Raw genomic sequence first — 22,978 nt, 5'->3', positions numbered from 1 at the left:
ACAAGAAAGAAGTGTACCACAATACAGTGCACATGACCTTGTGACAAGAAAGAAGTATACCCACAATACAGTGCACATGACCTTGTGACAAGAAAGAAGTGTACCACAATACAGTGCACATGACCTTGTGACAAGAAAGAAGTATGTACCACAATACAGTGCACATGACCTTGTGACAAGAAAGAAGTGTACCACAATACAGTGCACATGACCTTGTGACAAGAAAGAAGTAGTACCACAATACAGTGCACATGACCTTGTGACAAGAAAGAAGTGTACCACAATACAGTGCACATGACCTTGTGACAAGAAAGAAGTATACCACAATACAGTGCACATGACCTTGTGACAAGAAAGAAGTATTGTACCACAATACAGTGCACATGACCTTGTGACAAGAAAGAAGTATTGTACCACAATACAGTGCACATGACCTTGTGACAAGAAAGAAGTATTGTACCACAATACAGTGCACATGACCTTGTGACAAGAAAGAAGTATTGTACCACAATACAGTGCACATGACCTTGTGACAAGAAAGAAGTATTACCACAATACAGTGCACATGACCTTGTGACAAGAAAGAAGTATTGTACCACAATACAGTGCACATGACCTTGTGACAAGAAAGAAGTATTGTACCACAATACAGTGCACATGACCTTGTGACAAGAAAGAAGTATTGTACCACAATACAGTGCACATGACCTTGTGACAAGAAAGAAGTGTACACAATACAGTGCACATGACCTTCCGATAAGAAAGAAGTATACCACAATACAGTGCACATGATGCTGTGACGTGACGTACCACAATACAGTGCACATGACCTTGTGACAAGAAAGAAGTATTGTACCACAATACAGTGCACATGACCTTGTGACAAGAAAGAAGTTGTACCACAATACAGTGCACATGACCTTGTGACAAGAAAGACGTATACCACAATACAGTGCACATGACCTTGTGACAAGAAAGAAGTATACCACAATACAGTGCACATGACCTTGTGACAAGAAAGAAGAAACACCACAATACAGTGCACGTGACCTTGTGACAAGAAAGAAGTGTACCACAATACAGTGCACATGACCTTGTGACAAGAAAGAAGTATACCACAATACAGTGCACATGACCTTGTGACAAGAAAGAAGTGTACCACAATACAGTGCACATGACCATGTGATAAGAAAGAAGTGTACCACAATACAGTGCATATGACCTTGTGACAAGAAAGAAGTATAGCACAATACAGTGCACATGACCTTGTGACAAGAAAGAAGTATACCACAATACAGTGCACATGACCTTGTGACAAGAAAGAAGTATTACCACAATACAGTGCACATGACCTTGTGACAAGAAAGAAGTATTGTACCACAATACAGTACACATGACCTTGTGACAAGAAAGAAGTATTGTACCACAATACAGTGCACATGACCTTGTGACAAGAAAGAAGTTGTACCACAATACAGTGCACATGACCTTGTGACAAGAAAGAAGTATAGCACAATACAGTGCACATGACCTTGTGACAAGAAAGAAGTGTACACAATACAGTGCACATGACCTTGTGATAAGAAAGAAGTATACCACAATACAGTGCACGTGACGTACCACAATACAGTGCACATGACCTTGTGACAAGAAAGCAGTTATTGTACCACAATACAGTGCACATGACCTTGTGACAAGAAAGAAGTATTGTACCACAATACAGTACACATGACCTTGTGACAAGAAAGAAGTATACCACAATACAGTGCACATGACCTTGTGACAAGAAAGAAGTATTGTACCACAATACAGTGCACATGACCTTGTGACAAGAAAGCAGTATTGTACCACAATACAGTGCACATGACCTTGTGACAAGAGAGACGTATTGTACCACAATACAGTACACATGACCTTGTGACAAGAAAGAAGTATTGTACCACAATACAGTACACATGACCTTGTGATAAGAAAGAAGTATACCACAATACAGTGCACATGATGCTGTGACGTGACGTACCACAATACAGTGCACATGACCTTGTGACAAGAAAGAAGTATTGTACCACAATACAGTGCACATGACCTTGTGACAAGAAAGAAGTATTGTACCACAATACAGTGCACATGACCTTGTGACAAGAAAGAAGTATACCACAATACAGTGCACATGACCTTGTGACAAGAAAGAAGTATACCACAATACAGTGCACATGATCTTGTGACAAGAAAGAAGAAACACCACAATAAAATGCACGTGACCTTGTGACAAGAAAGAAGTGTACCACAATACAGTGCACATGACCTTGTGACAAGAAAGAAGTATACCACAATACAGTGCACATGACCTTGTGACAAGAAAGAAGTATACCACAATACAGTGCACATGACCATGTGATAAGAAAGAAGTGTACCACAATACAGTGCATATGACCTTGTGACAAGAAAGAAGTATAGCACAATACAGTGCACATGACCTTGTGACAAGAAAGAAGTATACCACAATACAGTGCACATGACCTTGTGACAAGAAAGAAGAAATACCACAATACAGTGCACATGACCTTGTGACAAGAAAGAAGTATTGTACCACAATACAGTACACATGACCTTGTGACAAGAAAGAAGTATTGTACCACAATACAGTGCACATGACCTTGTGACAAGAAAGAAGTATTGTACCACAATACAGTGCACATGACCTTGTGACAAGAAAGAAGTGTACACAATACAGTGCACATGACCTTGCGATAAGAAAGAAGTATACCACAATACAGTGCACGTGACGTACCACAATACAGTGCACATGACCTTGTGACAAGAAAGAAGTATTGTACCACAATACAGTGCACATGACCTTGTGACAAGAAAGCAGTTATTGTACCACAATACAGTGCACATGAGCTTGTGTCAAGAAAGCAGTTATTGTACCACAATACAGTGCACATGACCTTGTGACAAGAAAGAAGAAATACCACAATACAGTGCACATGACCTTGTGACAAGAAAGAAGTATAGCACAATACAGTGCACATGACCTTGTGACAAGAAAGAAGTATTGTACCACAATACAGTGCACATGACCTTGTCTCAAGAAAGCAGTTATTGTACCACAATACAGTGCACATGACCTTGTGATAAGAAAGAAGTATTGTACCACAATACAGTGCACATGACCTTGTGATAAGAAAGAAGTATACCACAATACAGTGCACATGATGCTGTGACGTGACGTACCACAATATAGTGCACATGACCTTGTGACAAGAAAGAAGTATTGTACCACAATACAGTGCACATGACCTTGTGACAAGAAAGAAGTATAGCACAATACAGTGCACATGACCTTGTGACAAGAAAGAAGTGTACCACAATACAGTGCACATGACCTTGTGACAAGAAAGAAGTATTGTACCACAATACAGTACACATGACCTTGTGACAAGAAAGAAGTATTGTACCACAATACAGTGCACATGACCTTGTGACAAGAAAGAAGTATTGTACCACAATACAGTGCACATGACCTTGTGACAAGAAAGAAGTATACCACAATACAGTGTAACAGTGCACATGACCTTGTGAAAAGAAAGAAGAAATACCACAATACAGCTAGCCCCTAATGACCTTTTTGACAAGAAATTTGACGTTTTCCCAGAGGTGTGGGGTTTTGAGGGTCGGGGGGGGGGGGGGGGGGGGGTGGACCTATATATATACCGAACGTGGTCGGTCCATGGTCCTTGCAGGTATCGGTGTGGACGACATGTTCCTGATGATGTCAGCCTGGGGGGAGAGCATCGCCCTGAAGACGGACGTGCCGCACAGGGTGGGCTCGACGTTCTCCAAGGCGGGCATCGGCATCACCATCACCACCCTCACCGACTTCCTGGCCTTCCTCATCGGCATCAGTTCCAGTTTCATCGCCGTGCGACAGTTCTGCATCTACACTGGTGCGTGGGTTTTATAGTGGGTAGGGGAGGGGTGTGTGTGTGTGTGTGTGTGTGTGTGTGTGTGTGGAAGGAGGTGGGGGATCGTGGAGGAAGGGGGGGTGGGGGGTGGGGGGGAGTGTGTGTGTGTGTGTGCAATAGAGTATGTGTGTCTTTGTGTGTGCGTCTATGCTCGTGTGTGTGTGTGTGTGTGTTTGAGGGGGGGGGGGGGATGTGTGTGTGTGTGTTCGTTCTTTTGCTTAACGTCTGTCCACAATTGTGTGTCTGTGATGTGTGTGTGTGTGATAGAGTATGTTTGTGTCTTTGTGTGGGCGTGCATGATCATTTGTGCGTGTGTGGGGGGTGAGGAAGTGTGTGTCTGTGTGTGTAACAGAGAGTATGTGTGTCTTGTGTCGGTGTGCATGCTCGTGTGTGTGTGTGTGTGTGTGTGTGTGTGTGTAGGTGCACGAGTCCATGTGTGTGCATTTTTGTGCGAGTCGTTGCTTGTGTCGGTTTGCTTGGGTGGGTGTGTGTGTGTGTGTGTGTGTGTGTGTGTGTGTGTTTATAAGTGTATCTAAGAGTATTTGCGCATGCGGGAAAGATTGTAGACTTAAGACTTTTCAGACTTTATTAATACTATGTTCTTATAAAAAAAAGAGGAAAATTTCCTTGCAAGCATGTAAAGACACAAAATACAAGCGACAAAAGAAAAAGCTAATTGTGTTTGTAGATCTATGTCATCACTTAGAGGCCCAAGATATGTTTTTTTTCATGAAGGAAATTGTAGTTATTAGCATTAGATGTCCTTTTATTTCTTTTCTTTTTTTAATTTGTTGTTGTTTAGCTATGCAAACGTACTTTTTTTTCTGTTATGCAACGTATTATATTATTGATTTTTTTTGTTTTGTTTTTTGTACGCTTATAGTTGACTTCATCAAGTTTTTGCGCCTTATAAATATTCTTATTAGTAGTAGTAGTCCTTTTTTATTTATTTACTTATTTCTTTTTATTTTGTTTTATTTTTTTTATTTTTTTATTTTTTTATTTTTTTTTTTCTCAAGGCCTGACTAAGCGTGTTGGGTTACGCTGCTGGTCAGGCATCTGCTTGGCAGATGTGGTGTAGCGTATATGGATTTGTCCGAACGCAGTGACGCCACCTAGTGCTACTGATACTGATACTGTTATACTGGTAAATGCTGTTATGCAGTCATTCGGGTGAGACGATAAACCAAGGTCCAGTGTGCAGCATGCACTTAGTGCACGTAAAAGAACCCACGGCAACAAAAGGGTTGTTCCTGGCAAAATTCTGTAGAAAAATCCACTTCGATAGGAAAAACAAAGAAAACTGCACGCAGGGAAAAAATACAAAAAAATGGGCGGCGCTGTAAGTGTAGCGACGCGCTATCCCTGGGGAGAGCAGCCCGAATTTCACACAGAGAAATCTGTTGTGATAAAAAGAAATACAAATACAAACACAAATAAAGCCAGTGGGGGTCCCTATAGCAGCATTCAGCTTGCGAAGGCGTTTGTAGCTTTCTTGCCTCTTCGTTCAGCCATGACGACTCTGCCTTGCGTCATTTCTAGTTTTACGTCATGACGTCTTTTACGTCATAGTCCCTTTCTCGCCCTTGCTGTGTCTCCCCCACCCCCTAACCCGCCACTCTCTCTCCCTCCCTATCCCCCCCCCCTCTCTCTTTCCCTCCCCTTCTCTCTCTCCCTCTCTCTGTCTCCCTACTCTCTCTCTCTCTCTCTCTCTCTCTCTACCTCCTTCTCTCTCCCTCAACCTCTGTCATTATGTGTGTATGTGGGGTGTGGGGTGGGGTGTATGCATGTATGTATGCATGCATTTATGCATGCATGTATGTATTGTATGTATGCATGTATGTATGTATGTAGGCATTGTATGTCAACAGCCCTAGCGGTGCTGTTCTGCTGTTTTGCACGCATGATTGTGTGTGTGTGTGTGTGTGTGTGTGTGTGCATACATGCATGTATGTATGTATCTATGTTGTATGTCAACAGCCCTAGCAGTGCTGTTCTGCTACCTTGCCAACGTGACGCTCTTCGGGGCCTGTCTGTCGCTGCACGGGGACCGGGTGTACTCAGCCAAGCACTGCCTCCTCTGCGTCCCTGTCAAGACGCGCCAGTACTACAGAGACAAGGGCTCCAATTGCTGCACGGTTCTCTCCTCTCTTCTCCTCTTCTCTCACTCTCCTACTACTCTGCAGTAGAACAACAACACACACACACACACACACACACACACACACACACACACACACACACACACAAATGCATTGTTATATGTCATGAAGAAATTGTCATTAGTACAAAATGAATCTCTGAAATTATTCCTAAAAATATTTGATTCTCAAATCCAGCCTATGATATACGAGTACGGGGCAGAATTATGGTGTCTTGACTCTGCAGCAATACACTGTGAACTAATTCATCTATATGCTTTGAAAACAAAATTTAGGGGTCTCTCTTCAGACACCAAATGATCTCGTCTATGGTGAAACAGACAGATACCCAATACAGTTGCTCTCTACTGTTAAATGTATTGAGTATTGGCTCAAGTTAACTCTCTCCATACGAACGGCGACAGAGACGACGTTAACAGCGTTTCACCCCAATTACCATCATCAAAATATTGCAAGCGGAAGGCTCTTATACTGAAGAGGTGAATGTTGACAAAGAATACCACAATTCTGACGACGGAAGCTAAAGGTTGGGTCATTCAGACACCCACTGGATATCCGAGGGGTCTGTGTAGAGGAGAAGAGAGAACTGGCCGTACTGAGTGAGTTAATACAAATGGATGAACACAGATTGCCTTATAAAGCATACGAAATGTTATTAGAATTAGATAATAAGGGTAGAAGAAATTGGGTTGTAAATGTTAGAAAAAAAAAAAATATATACGAATACGGTTTTGGTTTTGTATGGCTAAATCAAGGTGTTGAAGATATAAATGTTTTTATTCGTGTGTTCCGCGAAAGATTGGTTTATTATAGATGGAAAAGTTGGAATTCTCATATCCAGGACAGTGACAGATTCAATGTATACAGAATTATCAACAATTTACAAAGTGTTCCAATTCATATGCGTATGCATATTGCTAGAGGTTTGAAGTATTTAATGACGAAATTTAGATTCGGTATCTCGAATGTTTTTATTCATCAGTATCGCAATAGGCAGTCAAACATTTGTAATTTGTTATGCGCATTATGCAAAGAATCAACTAAAGATGAGGTTCATTTTGTGCTCAGTTGCCCAGAATGGAGAAAAATTAGAGAACAATTAATTCCACTCAAATTTTATAGACAGCCTTGTTTATTTAAACTCTTGTCTGTTATTGTCGTCTACGAACGAAACTATTGTACATTTTTGCTTTATATTGACATAGAGCATTTAAAAAACAACGCAGTGCTTATGTAAAGTAATTTGTCTTTGTATTATATATATATATATATATATATATAACAAAAACAAAAAAGGTTAGGAGAGCTCATGAGTGTTGTTGTTTGTGTGTGTGTGTGTGTGTGTGTGTGTTGTGGTGCCACAGGTGTACTGCTGTGGAGGCGCGGTACCGACCCGCGAGTTCGAGGACGAGAGCATCTGTGAGAAGCTGCCCAGGTTCCTGCTTCCCCGCATCATCCTCAACCCCATCTGCAAGGTGCTGTGTGTGTGGTGTATGTGGGATGTGGGAGGAGGTGGGGGGGAGAGGGGGTGGGGGGCTGACTCTCCTCTGTCGGGTGGATGGCTGGTTGTTTGCACACACACACACACACACACACACACACACACACACAGTATACAGACGCGCACGCGCACATACACAAACACACACACACACACACACTGACACACACACACACACACGCACGGACACGCACGCATGGACACACACACGCATGGACACACACACACACACTCGCATGGACACACACACACACGCACGCACGCGCGCGCGCGCGCACACACACACACACACACACACACACACACACACACACACACATGGTCACACACACACACACACTTGTGCTCCCCAATGACATCATTATACACACACACACACACACACACACACACACACACACACACACACACACAAATTTCGTAACTTGCGAAACCATCTAATGAACGATTGTACAGCAAATTACTCAGCTATCGGATGTGATCAATCGAAAGATAACCCCGAGCCCAAGTGACTTATTCCATTGCGACGACCATTGAAAAACCCCCAACAAACTTAGCCAAATATGTATTTGAATGCATGCGTCTTAGATGACTGTTTCTTTGTTCCTTTGTTCTTCCGTTGTGTCTATTAATCATTTGGGGTTACTTGACAACAAATGAAGTCGAGTCGAGTCGAGTCACAGACACACACACACACACACACACACACACACACACACACACACACAAAAACCGCATCACCACCACCACCATCCACCTCCCCCGCACCCACCCACCAACCCAGTCACGCTTTCGCTCACACCTCCCATCCCCCAATCCCCTGCTACACACACACACACACACACACACACACACACACACACACACACACACACACACACACACACACATTTACGAGAAGTTTTGTTGAAGCGATATTAAATCTGATTGACTTTCTTTTTTTTTTCTATCATATTAGGTTAGTCATGTGTGAAAATACAACCTTGCACAACAACGACTAGAACAGTTGATAGTATGAATGTTTCAAAGTACGTTAGATTATGAAGGATTCAAAGTACGTTAGATTATGACTTAAATATTGTTTAGATGGTTTTGACGGGCGCAATAGCCGAGTGGTTAAAGCGTTGGACTGTCAAACTGAGGGTCCCGGGTTCGAATCACGGTGACGGCGCCTGGTGGGTAAAGGGTGGAGATTTTTACGATCTCCCAGGTCAACATATGTGCAAACCTGCTAGTGCCTGAACCCCCTTCGTGTGTATATGCAAGCAGAAGATCAAATACGCACGTTAAAGATCCTGTAATCCATGTCAGCGTTCGGTGGGTTATGGAAACAAGAACATACCCAGCATGCACACGCCCGAAAACGGAGTATGGCTGCCTACATGGCGGGGTAAAAACGGTCATACACGTAAAGGCCCACTCGTGTGCATACGAGTGAACGTGGGAGTTGCAGCCCACGAACGCAGAAGAAGAAGAAGAAGTTTAGATGGTTTGACCCTTAATTGCTGTGGCCCCTGGTGCGGTGGTCAAATGGTTAGAGCGCTAAAATTCTCGCCCGAGTTTTCTAAGTTCGAATCCCGTTGCATCTGTTGAGTTGAGGGGAAGAGATTTGTCCTATCTCCTTGGTCAACATATGTACAGATCTGCTAGTGCCTGAACTCCCTTCGCGTGAAAACGCACGCAAAACAAAAATTAATTAATAAATCACGTAAAAGATCTCTCGTAATCCATGTCAGCGTTCGGTGGGTTGTGGAAACATATCCAGCGTGCACACCCGAAAACGGAGTATGGATGCCTACATGGCGGGGTAGAAAAACATACACGTAATATGTTACATGCGTCTGTGTGTGTGTGTGTGTGTGTGTGTGTGTGTGTGTGTGTGTGCGTGCGCGCGTGTGTGTGTGCGTGTGCGCGTGAATGAAACCTGATTGAATGACACAGGAAACGAATGATGAGCGCCCAGTGGCAGCTGTCAGTCGGCTCTACTCGGGAATCCAGCGTGTTGTACAAAATTCAATGGCTCCGTGTTTGTAAAGCGCTCAAAGCGTGGTATATGAGCGAGGTTAGGCGCGATATAAGTATCATTATCCTCCTCCTCCTCCTCCTCCTCCTTCTCCTCCTCCTCCTCATCTAAGATAGTATAAACCTTTATTTGTGGCTTTCATGACAAATAAATATGATAATAACTCTGATCCACACACCAGCCACACACACACACACACACACACTTTCACACACACACACACACACACACACACACACACACACACACACACACGCATGGACACACACAACACACACGTACACAAACACACGTACACGAAGTACAACAACCCCTAAACCACAACACCGCGGCCACCCACCCTCTGTAACAGCATTCCCTAACCAAGGGAAACATGTTGCATGTACTGAGTGATGGCCTAGAGGTAACGCGTCAGTCTAGGAAGTGAGAGAATCTGAGCGCGCTGGTTCGAATCACGGCTCAGTCGCCAATATCCTCCTATCCCCCCCCCTTCACCCTTCTCCCCCACACACTCCACTGAACCTTGAGTGGTGATGTGGACGCTAGTCATCGGATGAGACGATAAACCGAGGTCCCGTGTGCAGCACGCACCTAGCACACGTAAACGAACCCACGGCAACAAAAGGGTTGACCCTGGGAAAAATTTTGTAGCAAAATCCACTTCGATAGGGGGAAAAAAATGTAGGCAGGAAAACAGTCTAATGGCGTTCGCAGTGTAACGGCGCTCTCTCCCCTGTGGGAGAGCAGCCTGGATGTCACACACGCTCCCCCCTCCCCAGGTCCTGATCCTGCTGGGTCTCTGCGAAGTCCTGGGGGCTGCCGTGTAATACAATACAATACAATACAATACAATACAATACAGTACAATACAATGCAATACCATTCAATATGATTCAATGCAATACCATTCAATACAATACATAACATTCAATACAATACAATATAATTCAATACAATACCACTTAATACAATGCAATACAGTACAATACAATGCAATATAATACAGTACAGTACAATGCAGTATAATACATCACAATACAATACAATACCATTCTATACAATACAATATCGTTCAATACAATACATTCAATCCAATACCATTTAATACGATGCAATACAGTACGATACAATGCAGCGCAATACAATACAATACAATTTACGATTCAATACAATACAATACAATGTAGTACAATACAACACAATACAATACACTGCAGTACAATACATCACAATACGCAACAATGCAATATAATACAATGCAATGGAATAGAATACAATACAATGCAATGCATTACAATACAATGCAACGCAATGCAGTGCAATACAATACAATACAATACAATACAATACAATGTAGTACAATACAACACAATACAATACACTGCAGTACATCACAATACGCAACAATGCAATATAATACAATGCAATGGAATAGAATACAATACAATGCAATGCATTACAATACAATGCAACGCAATGCAGTGGAATACAATACATTACAATACAATACAATACAATGTTGCACCCCTCCACTACGTCCTGATCCTGCTGGGTCTCTGCGGAGTCCTGGGGGTTTCCGTGTAATACAATACAATACAATACCATACAATACAATACAATATCCGTGTAATACAATAAATACAATACGATACAATACATGTCATTCAATACAATACAATACAATATTCAATACAATGCAATACAATATCATTCAATACAATACAATTCAATACCATTCAATACAATTCGTTACAATACCATTCAGTACAATTCAATACAATACTATTCAATGCAATACCATTCCTATACAATACAATACCATTCAATACAATACAATGCAATACAATACAATGTTGCACCCCTCCACTAGGTCCTGATCCTGCTGGGTCTCTGCGGAGTCCTGAGGGCTACCATGTAATACAATACAATACACTGCAATACAATACAATACCATTCAATACAATTCAATACAATACCATTCGGTACAATTCAATGCAATACCATTCAGTACAATACAATACAATTCAATACAATATCATTCAACACAATGCAATACAATACAGTACAATGCAATGCAATGCAGTGTAATACAACACAATGCGATGCAGTACAATGCAATACGATACAATACAATACAATGTTGCACCCCTTCACCAGCTTCTGATCCTGCTGGGTCTCTGTGGAGTCCTGAGGGCTGCCGTGTAATACAATACAACACAATACAACACAATATAATATAATGCTGCACCCACCAGGTCCTGATCCTGATGGGACTCTCAGAGCCCTGAGGGCTGCCGTGTAATACAATACAATACCATTCAATACAATACAATAAAGCACAATATCATTCAGTACAATGCAGTACAATACCATTTAATACAATACAATACAATAGATTACAATACCATTCAATACAATACGATACAATACAATGCCATTCAATACAATACAATGGAATACATTACAATACAATATGATATTCAATACAATATAATACAATACAATACCATCCAATACCATTCAGTACAATTCAATACAATATTATTGAATGCAATACAGTACAATACAATACAATACAATACAATACGTAAATATCATTCAACACAATACAATACAATGCAGTACATTACAATACAATGCAATACAATACAATTCAATGCAATGCAATGCAGTGTAATACAACACAATGAAATACAATACAACACAATGCAAAGCCGCTACAATACAATACAACGCAATGCAATGGAATACAATACAATGCAATGCATTACAATACAACGCAGTGCAGTGCAATACAATACAATACAATACAATACAATGTTGCACCCCTCCACCAGGTCCTGATCCTGCTGGGTCTCTGCGGAGTCCTGCGGGTTTCCGTGTAATACAATACAATACAGTACAATACAATACAATACAATACAATATCCGTGTAATACAATAAAAACAATACGATACAATACAATACAATGTCATTCAATACAATATTCAATACAATACAATGCAATACAATGTCATTCAGTACAATGCAATTCAATACCATTCAATACAATTCGTTACAATACCATTCAGTACAATTCAGTACAATACTATTCAGTGCAATACCATTCAATACAATACATTACAATACAATACCATTCAATACAATTATGTACGATACGATACAATACAATAAATACAATGCAATACAATACAATGTTGCACCCCTCCACTAGGTCCTGATCCTGCTGGGTCTCTGCGGAGTCCTGAGGGCTGCCATGTAATACGATACAATACAATACAGTGCAGTATATTACGATACAATACAATACAATACAATGCTATTCAATACGATATAATACAATACAATAGCATTCAATACAATACAGTACAATACCTTTCAGTTCCTTTCAATACAATACAATACAATACAATACCAATCAGTACAATACATTACAATACCATTCAATAAAATACAATACAATACCTTTCAATAGAATACAATACAATACCATTCAATACAATACAATACCATTCAATACAATCTAGTGTTGCACCCTCCAGATCCTGATCCTGAAGGGTCTCTGCGGAGTCCTTGGGGTTTCCATGTAATACACTACACTACACTACACTACAATACAATACAATACAATACAATACAATGTTGTCGATCCCCCCGCCCCACTCCAGGTCCTGATCCTGCTGGGTCTCTGCGGAGTCCTGGGGGCTTCCATATACGGGGCCATCAAGTTGGAGCCCGGCATGAGGTACGTGGACCTGGTGCTCCGATCCTCATACTACTACAAGTACAGCTCCTGGGACGAGGCCTACTTCGGCTCTCGCCTGGCCATCGCCTTCTCTGTTGACGGCCACATCGACTATGGCGGGGAAGGTAAATTGTATGTGGAGTGATGGCCTAAGAGGTAACGCGTCCGCCTGGGAAGTGAGAGAATCTGAGCGCGCTGGTTCGAATCACGGCTCAGCCGCCGATATTTTCTCCCCCTCCACTAGACCTTGAGTGGTGGTCTGGACGCTAGTCATTCGGATGAGACGATAAACCGAGGTCCCGTGTGCTAGCATGCACTTATCGCACGTAAAAGAACCCACGGCAACAAAAGGGTTGTTCCTGGCAAAATTCTGTAGAAAAATCAACTTCGATAGGAAAAACAAAATAAAAAAAATGCATGCAGGAAAAAATACACACACACACACACACAAAAAGGGTGGCATTGTTAGTGTAGTGACGGGCTCTCCCTGAGCAGCCCTGAATTTCACACAGAGAAATCTGTTGTGATAAAAAGAAATACAAACACAAATACAAATACGTTCAACATTTGAACATTTTGGAACGTGTACAACATAATTATTATCTGTACATCGCTGATTGGTTTTTTGTTGTTGTTGTTGTTGTTTGTTTGTTTTTTTTCCATCCCCGAAAACGGAGTATGGCTACCTACATGGCGGGAGGTGGGGGGCACACAGCGAAGTGTTACTGGTCATACACCGGTCCACTTGTGTGCGTATGAGTGAGCGTGGGAGTTGCAGTCCACGAACGAAGAAGAAAAAGGTGGTTTTTGACTCACTTGTGTAAACAAAGTGAGTCTATGTTTTAACCCGGTGTTTGGTTGTCTGTGTGTGTGTGTGTGTGTGTGTGTGTGTGTCTATGGTAAAACTTTAACATTGACATTTTCTCTGCAAATACTTTGTCAACTGACACCAAATTAGGCGTAAAAATAGGAAAAATCAGTTCTTTCCAGTCATCTTGTTTAAAACAATATTGCACCTCTGGGATGGGCACACAACAAATTTTTTAAAAAAAGAAGCCAAATTATATGCAAACTGCATTTACTGTTTTTGTTTTGTTTTGTTTTTTATTCTCTAAACATGGCACTTTGATCTGATAATCTGACACAACAAGAGCAGTCATTATTATCATTTTTTGTTCAAACAAGAACTTCTTTTGCTAAGCACGAAAGTTATATTTATTTTCCAAATGTTTTGGTGCAGATAGTAAAAAAAAAAGGAAATTAATCTGTAATTAATGCTAGGGGACTTAATTTGCTTTAAATTGATCTTTCTCATCTTAAACATTACATTTTGAAATTATACTCAGTACATAAAAAGCTTGTGTGTTTTACTCTCAGTGTACAGGGCTTTCACTATGTTCATTCGCCCAAGTGGTCTTTTTCGGAAAATACTAAAATCAATACGACGAGTGCACTTTATTGATCTATTGGCTGAGCCCTGAAGGTCATGGGCAAAAATTAACTGCGTACACATATTTGTATACATTCAAAACGCGTGCTCATATTCTTCGCGAACGCGAACGACGCCATCTTGTTTCAATTTGTTGACCTGCCCGTTCAATCCTATATTCAATCGACAAAAAACGATAACATGTGATGGAAAGTTGGAGAAGGAGACCGTTAAATAAATAATCAGAGAAAGATTTGTGAACGCCTCATCACTTACTGGATTATGCCCCAAACTGCCATAAAAATATCCACAGAATCAGTCGGAATTCACAGTTAAAAATAATAAACCATGTGAGTTAATACCCTTGAATTGATGAAAAGTAAAAATTTCCAGTCTTGACGTTTCTCAAAGTGAAGTCCTTTTCACTTCATACGACGTTTAGAAGTACTTGTACTTGGCCCTACGTGTTATTAGTTTAACAAAATACTCAATTTTCATATCAACTTTAAAACTATAAAACTAGAATGAACAAAAAAGAGAAATTGAATCGACCGTGTCAACCGGGTGTAACTAACTGAAACTTGTACAGCTATCTAGATCCAGAGAAAACGGCTAAATGTTGCATTGTGATTGCGGCGATAGCCACGTCTCTTTTACCGCAGACTTAAAAAGAATTTTTTTTATTGCCCTTAAAGATTTTTTGAATGCCCAAGATACACCAAAATAACATGATTTAAACAGCGTTCTCAGCGCGAATACCGCAATAGCCCTTTAAAAAAGCATGTTTAAATATTATATTTTTGAACGTCAGTTAAGGAGCCACGATAGTGTTATGGGTAAGACGGTTTCTTCTCACGCGAACACGCGGGAGTTCGAATCTGCCGTCAGGACTTTTTTTTCCCCTTTTAACCCGAAGCTTTATAATAACACAAATACAGAACACATTTTAACGATCAGATTTTTTTTTTAAGTGTAAAGTGTATCACAAGTGAGTCTTGAAGGCCTTGCCTCTCTTGTTTTTTTTCTGTTTTTGTTTTTCTCACCAGTATACTACACGTACCTCTCTGACTTTTTGTTTGTTTTTTTTTAATGTTTTTTTTGTTTGTTGTATATACACGTACCCGTCTGATCGCTTGTTGTTGTTGTTGTTGTTGTTTTTTTGTGTGTGTGTATGTGTGTTATTTTCACCAGTATACTACATTATCTGTACGTTTTATGTACTGCACCCGCTCAGTATTCTTTTTGTGATCACGGTGTACTTGGAAAGAAAGGCATATTCAATATCCTATTCTATTCTTCTTCTTCTTCTTCGTTCGTGGGTTGCAACTCCCACGTTCACTCGTATGTACACGATCGGGCTTTTACGTGTATGACCGTTTTTACCCCGCCATGTTGGCAGCCATACTCCGTTTTCGAGGGTGTCTGTTTCCATTCTGTTCTCATGGTATCAGCCATATCATGTGTGATGTCCATCTTCCAATACAACTAAAGTTGGAAAGGTCTGTACACAACTAGCACGTGCTGACCGTGCACAAACCTGCCTTCCTCTTTCTCTGTGTGTGTGTGTGTGTGTGTGTGTGTGTGTGTGTGTGTGTGTGTGTGTGTGTGTGTGAACACGATGTTGTACATCACCTGCCTTCCTCGTGTGTGTGTGTGTGTGTGTGTGTGTGTGTGTGTGAACACGATGTTGTACATCACCTGCCTTCCTCTTGTGTGTGTGTGTGTGTGTGTGTGTGTGTGTGTGAACACGATGTTGTACATCACCTGCCTTCCTCGTGTGTGTGTGTGTGTGTGTGTGTGTGTGTGTGTGTGTGTGTGTGTGTGTGTGTGAACACTGTGTTGTACATCACCTGCCTTCCTCTCGTGTGTGTGTGCGTGCGTGTGTGTGTGTGTGTGTGTGTGTGTGTGTGTGTGTGTGTGTGTGTGTGTGTGAACACTGTGTTGTACATCACCTGCCTTCCTCTTGAGTGTGTGTGTGTATGTGTGTGTGTGTGTGTGTGTGTGTGTGTGTGTGTGTGTGTGTGTGTGAACACTGTGTTGTACATCACCTGCCTTCCTCTTTTGTGTGTGTGTGTGTGTGTGTGTGTGTGAACACTGTGTTGTGCATCACCTGCCTTCCTCTTTTCTCTGTGTGTGTGTGTGTGTGTGTGTGTGTGTGTGTGTGTGTGTGTGTGTGTGTGAACATGATGTTGTACATTACCTGCCTTCCTCTTTTGTGTGTGTGTGTGTGTGAACATGATGTTGTACATCACCTGACTTCCTCTTGTGTGTGTGTGTGTGTGTGTGTGTGTGTGTGTGTGTGTGTGTGTGAACACGATGTTGTACCATCATGGAGGATGTATGTTTATGTATATGTATGTGTGTATATATATATATATATATATATATATATATATATATATATATATATATATATATATATTGCTGTTGTTGCTGCTGCTGTTTCCAAGAGGGCGACGCCTTCCGAGTGATGATGAGCGACGCCCAGCGGGACAAGGCGATGGACCGGGACTTCATCCGCTGCTGGCTCCACGAGTACAGCCGCAGCCCGCTCTACCCGCCCCAGCCCAGGAACACCTCGCTGTTCGTGCAGAACCTCCTCGTCTTCCTCCGGCACAAACCCCTCTTCTACAATGACGTGACGCTGGGCCCTTACAACAAGACCATCATCGCCTCCCGCTGCTACGTGCTCACCAAAAACGAGGTCAAGATCTTCAAGCAGGCCGAGATGATGAAGCGCGTGCGGAGACTGGCGGATGACATGACAGAGTTCAAGGCGAACGTGTACCAGCCCGTGTTCGTCATGCTGGAACACACCCTCGCCATCTTACCCTCCACCTTGCAGGTCAGTCATGTCAGTCAAGTCGAGTGGCGGTGGTGGTGGTGGTGGTGGTGGTGGGGTGGCGGTGGTGGTTTTGGTGGTGGTGGTGGGGTGGTGGTGGTGGTGGTGGTGGTGGGATGGTGGTGGTGGTGGTGGTGGGGTGGTGGTGGTGCTGGTGGTGGGGTGGCGGTGGTGGTTTTGGTGGTGGTGGTGGTGGTGGTGCTGGTGCTGGTGGTGGTGGGGTGGTGCTGGTGGTGGGGTGGCGGTGGTGGTGCTGGTGGTGGTGGGGTGGTGGTGGTGCTGGTGGTGCTGGTCCTGGTGGTGGTGGGATGGTGCTGGTGCTGGTGGTGGGGTGGTGGTGGTGCTGGTGGTGGTGCTGGTGGTGGGGTGGTGGTGGTGGTGGTGGTGGTGGGTGTCTGGTGTGGAGGTGGTTGTTGTTGTTGGGAAGTGAAGAGGAGGGGATTCGGGAAGAGGTTGGTGGGGGGGAGTGGTGGGGGGGCCCGGGGGGGTGGAGGGGGTAGGCGTCAATTGAATCAGTGCATTGCATGCATTGCACCTTCTTCTTCCTCTTCTTTTTCTTCTTCTTGTTCTTCTGCCTCCTTTTTTTTTTCTTTTTTTTTTTTTTTTTCGTGGAAAGTCTCGCGCCGCTGCGGGCGGGCGATTCAAGTTTGTGCGTTCGACTTGTAATCCGATGATCAAGAGGTGCAGATTCCTACTTTCTGCGTGTGGTGTTTTATCCTTGGTTAAAAAAAAGAAAAAAAAGAAGAAGAAGAAGAAGAAAAAAAAAGAATTTTAGTCCTGATTCCCCCCCCCCCCCCCCCCCCCCCCTTCTCCATTCCACCCAAGTATGAATGGGTGACCTAATTTCGGTTGGAGAATAAGAAGATTGGCCATCGATTTCCCTGTGCCGAGAGCCCTTGATGAATATGAATTCACTGCCCCCATAAGGCCGTAAATGGCGGTGACATCTTTAATTAACTTTTTTTAAACTTCCTCCTCCTACTACTCCTCCTCCTTCTCCTTCGCCTACAGGGTCAGTTTTGCAACCGTTTGCTTCTCAAAGTGGCGTGTGGCTTTTTCCATTGGGAGTTGGCAGGGGGGGGGGGGGGGGTCTTGTTTTGTTCAGCGTCAAAATGATTAACGAATTAATAGTAAAGAGGGGTACTTCTCTCCATTCACAAGGTACGTAACTTCATTTTGTTCAGGGTCGTCTGTTTTCAGAGATCCGATGCAGAACGATCGTTCGCGTAGAAGGAGGTAGGTGGGAGTGGTTGGGTGATGGTGGTGGTGGTGGTGGTGGTGGCAGTGGTGTGTGTGTGTGTGAATGTGTGTGTGTGTGTGTGTGTGTGTGTGTGTGTGTGAATGCGTGCGTGCACACTTGCTGTGTGTATGCTGGCATGGTTGTAATTGTGGTGGCATGTATGTATTCAATTTACGTCTTACCATGAATTTGAAGTGATATTTGGGGAATTTTGTTCGTGCATCTTCGTGCTTTCATGTTTTGTGTGTGTGTGTGTGTGTGTGTGTGTGTGTGTGTGTGTGTGTGTGTGCTGCTTCCCTGTCCTGGCAGACTGTGGGCACGGCGGTGGCGGTGATGTTCGTGGTGACGCTGATGATGCTGCCTCAGCTGCTGATGGTGTTGCTCGTCACCCTCAACATCGTCTTCATCATCACCTGCGTCTTCGGCTCCATGTACTACATGGACATCTCTTTCAGGTGACTGGCTGGCGGCACAACAGACAGACTTCTTCTTCTTTCTTCTTTCTTTCTTTCTTCCTTTCTTCTTCTTCGTTCGTGGGCTGCAACTCCCAGGTTCACTCGTATGTAACACGAGTTGGCTTTTTAAGTGTATGACCGTTTTGGTTATTTACCCCATCATGTAGGCAGCCATACTCCGTTTTCTGGGGGTTGCATGCCGGATATGTTCTTGTTTCTATAACCCTCCGAACACTGACATGGATTACAGGATATTTAACGTTACGTATTTGATCTTCTGCTTTCGTATACACACGGAAGGGGTTCAGGCACAAGCACATTATGTTGACCTGAGAGATCGGAAAGATCATATTCTCAGGAAATACTTTGTCTGCCAATACCAGAAGTGGCTTGAACATAGCATGAAAAAAATATTCACAGTCATACCAATAACAGGTTGTAAGTCTCCTGAATTGAGCCGTATTTCAGAATCATTAACGGTTTATTTCGTTGAGATGTGTTCCGAAAATTCGAAAAACCGCTTTTCACTGTTTGGCCGACTAGAATGTAGGTTGTGTTCGAAGACGACATGACCTGGTGTTTCTTGTTCACAATTAAAAGGAAAGAAACACTAATTCTGGACAGAACACTTACAGTGATACTAACAACACCATTGACGTGTTTACTGCATATAAATATTGTAAAGTGGACATTGAATTAACTGGAATGAACATAAAAGAAAAATTGAATGGATCGTTTCTTTCAGCCCGTTTTAAGCTGGTTTGTGCAGATCTAGAGATCTACCATGTGTTGTGACGGGCTTGAAGGAGATGGCAACGTCATTACCGCCGAAATAAAAGAATAATCGAGATATAATAAAACACACAAAAACAATGATTTAAACGGCGTTATTACGTCCACTACAATCACATTTATTTATCGCAGGAAGAAGAAAACATCAACATTGCTATAAGTTTTAGATTTAGTCAGCCATGACCGAAGGAGGCCTACTACTACTACTACTACTAGTCATTTGACGTCAGATGTGCCGCAACCTTGGGGATTAGTCTGCTTGCATCGGAACTGAATATACATGTTCGATCCCGCTTGAATGCCTTTTTTCTTAATATTTTTTTTCTCCCAAGCTTATATTTGATACAGAGCGCTTTTCAACGATTTTTTAAATCTCTTTTTTTCTCCTCTCATGATTCCTTTACTGGATAAAGCGTGAAGCACAAGTGAGTCTTGAAGGCTTTGCCTGTTATTTATTTCGGGGTGATGAATTTCAGCTGGTGTGTAGTGATTACGTGTCATATTACCATTACCTTTGTATATTATGTTCACAGCGAGGAATAACTCGTATTCACGGTATTAATGTCTTTTTTTAATGGAGTGTTTTAGTATTTATCATGAAGTTTGTTCGGATCGTAATGTTTACATGTCTATAACCACGTGGTGTGTGTGTGTGTGTGGTGTGTGTGTGTGTGTGTGTGTGTGTGTGTGTGTGAGTGTGTGTATGCGCTCGCGCGTACGTATGCTTGTGTACGTGTGTGTGAGCTGCATTCGCGCGTGTGTCTGTGTGGTCTGTGCGTGTGTGTGTGTGTGTGTTTGCATGTGTGTGTGTGTGTTTGCGTGTGTGTGTTTGTGTGTGTGCGTGTGCGTGTGCGTGCGCCCGTTTGCCAACACAGCGGCATCTCCATGATCCACATCCTGATGAGCGTGGGCTTCTCCGTGGACTTCTCGGCCCATATCTGTGCCGCCTACCTCATGTCCGACTCCCGCTTCCGCCACGAGCGCGCCCGCTACGCCCTGGTGCACGCCTCGGGCCCCATCTTCAACGGCGGCATGTCGTCCCTGGTGGGCGTGTCCATGCTGATGATGTCCGAGTCCTACTTCTTCCGCAGCTTCTTCAAGATCATGAGCATGGTCATCACCTCGGGCGCCGTCAACTCCGTCTTCTTCATGCCCATCATCCTGTCCTACATCGGCCCGGAGAACACCGACCACGACCTGAAACGCCTTAGCATGGTGTCCATCGGCGGCTCCGTGCATCTGTCGGATCAGCACTCGGGTGTGGCGGGCTCCACCGGTATGAACAAAGTGGCCTCTCTCCCGTCCGCCCAGTCTTCGCAGAACAAAGATCAGGCGGCCAACCCCCCACCTGCAGAGAGCAGCGACAACGCCAACCAGAACAAGATGAAGACGGACGGTCTCACCGCGGACGACTCGGACTCTGCCGTTGAGGAGGTCGAGCTTCACGACCTGGGAGACCCCTACGGCGACACCTTGGGAACGACGATCAGCCGCCACCAACCCATGGACCTCGGCAGCGTGCCTCTCAGGTCCCGTTCCGTTCAGCTGGTGCAGCAGCCCCGACCCAGGCAGAGTCCGCAGTCCACGGGCAGGAGTCATCAGGCCTCCTCCTTCTACGGCGGAGGTGCGGGAGGAGAGACTCCACCACGGTCTTCTGCTACAACGTGGTCACGGGGACCACCAGCAGGGGACTGCGACAAGCAGGACTGACGGAACTGGCACCCCTTTCCCTCTCACCCCCCCCCCCCCCCCCAACCCCCCTCCCCCATCATCACCCCCTCCCCCAAGCCCCCGTTGTTCCCCCACCTTTCGTTCCTCCCACGGCAGCCATCGCCTGTGGTTCTGCATTCAGTTCTTCCACCACCAACCAGCAGGCCCCCTCCCCCTGGCATGGGTCTTCCACGTCAATGTCAGTATGACTGGGCAGTTGTCGTCGGCAGAGCCGCCCTGACAGTGGTCCCACTTTTTTTTTTCAAGGCGAAGTTATTCGTTTCTCTCAGTTCTGCAGTGTCAAACATTTGAGAAATATCTCTTCTTTCTTTTTTTTTCTTTATATATATATATATATATGTGGTCTTTATAAGAGATGCCAAGCAGTCTTCTGAAGCATCTCATTTCTGAGGCCTGAATCCTCTTCTCCAATTCTGCTGTAAGGGTCCATGTTTCACAAGCATACAGGAGAACTGAGTAGATAAGAGAACGCATGAGTCTTATCTTTGAGCTGAGCTTGACTGCCTTGTCCTTCCAAATGGTGTTCAACTTGGCTAGTGTTGCAGCTGTCATTGCAATTCTGGCTAATACTTCAGGCTTGGACCCCTCATCTGAAACTATTGCTCCAAGGTATTTGAAATTCTTCACGGTTTCAAGCTTTTCTCCGTTGGCAGTGATGTCAGTTTGGATGCCATTGTCATTGTTTGTCATCAGTTTTGTTTTGTTTGCACTGATTTCCATGCCGTAAGCTGTGGCGGATCTGTCTAGTTGCCTGACCAGGTTCTCCAGTTCTTGTTCTGAGCCTGCGAGTCCGTCTATATCATCAGCAAAACGCAGGTTTGTGATTGTTCTGCCACCAATGCTGACTGTTCCTTGGTGGTCTTCAAGTGCATCTGTCATAATTCTTTCAAGGAAAACATTGAAGAGTGTCGGCGAGAGCAAACATCCTTGTCTCACTCCAACTGTGGTTCGGAACCAGTCTCCAATGTCCCCGTTGAGGTAAACTGCACTGCTGGCATTCTCGTAGAGGTTCTGTATGGCGCGGATGAGGTTTGCGTTGATGTTGTAGTAGTTCATGGTCGCCCAGAGTGCCGCATGCCACACTCTGTC

At 43.5% G+C, this 22,978-nt stretch overlaps 1 protein-coding gene across 1 annotated transcript in view; it reads left to right on the top strand.

The window, feature by feature from the left end:
- LOC143295068 (patched domain-containing protein 3-like) overlaps positions 1 to 21,868 on the top strand; it is a 35,199-nt gene extending 13,331 nt beyond the window's left edge. Inside the window, exons 6-12 of the mRNA XM_076606628.1 lie at positions 3,747 to 3,950; positions 5,949 to 6,106; positions 7,495 to 7,605; positions 13,324 to 13,525; positions 17,280 to 17,674; positions 19,221 to 19,366; positions 21,034 to 21,868. Coding sequence (XP_076462743.1) covers positions 3,747 to 3,950; positions 5,949 to 6,106; positions 7,495 to 7,605; positions 13,324 to 13,525; positions 17,280 to 17,674; positions 19,221 to 19,366; positions 21,034 to 21,868 — 2,051 coding nt within the window. The remainder of the gene's footprint in view (positions 1 to 3,746; positions 3,951 to 5,948; positions 6,107 to 7,494; positions 7,606 to 13,323; positions 13,526 to 17,279; positions 17,675 to 19,220; positions 19,367 to 21,033) is intronic.
- Positions 21,869 to 22,978: the final 1,110 nt, after the last annotated feature.

This window comes from Babylonia areolata, chromosome 20 (genome assembly GCF_041734735.1).
Source record: "Babylonia areolata isolate BAREFJ2019XMU chromosome 20, ASM4173473v1, whole genome shotgun sequence".
Lineage (NCBI taxonomy): Eukaryota > Metazoa > Mollusca > Gastropoda > Neogastropoda > Buccinidae > Babylonia > Babylonia areolata.
This window is presented reverse-complemented; position numbering and strand designations above follow the sequence as displayed.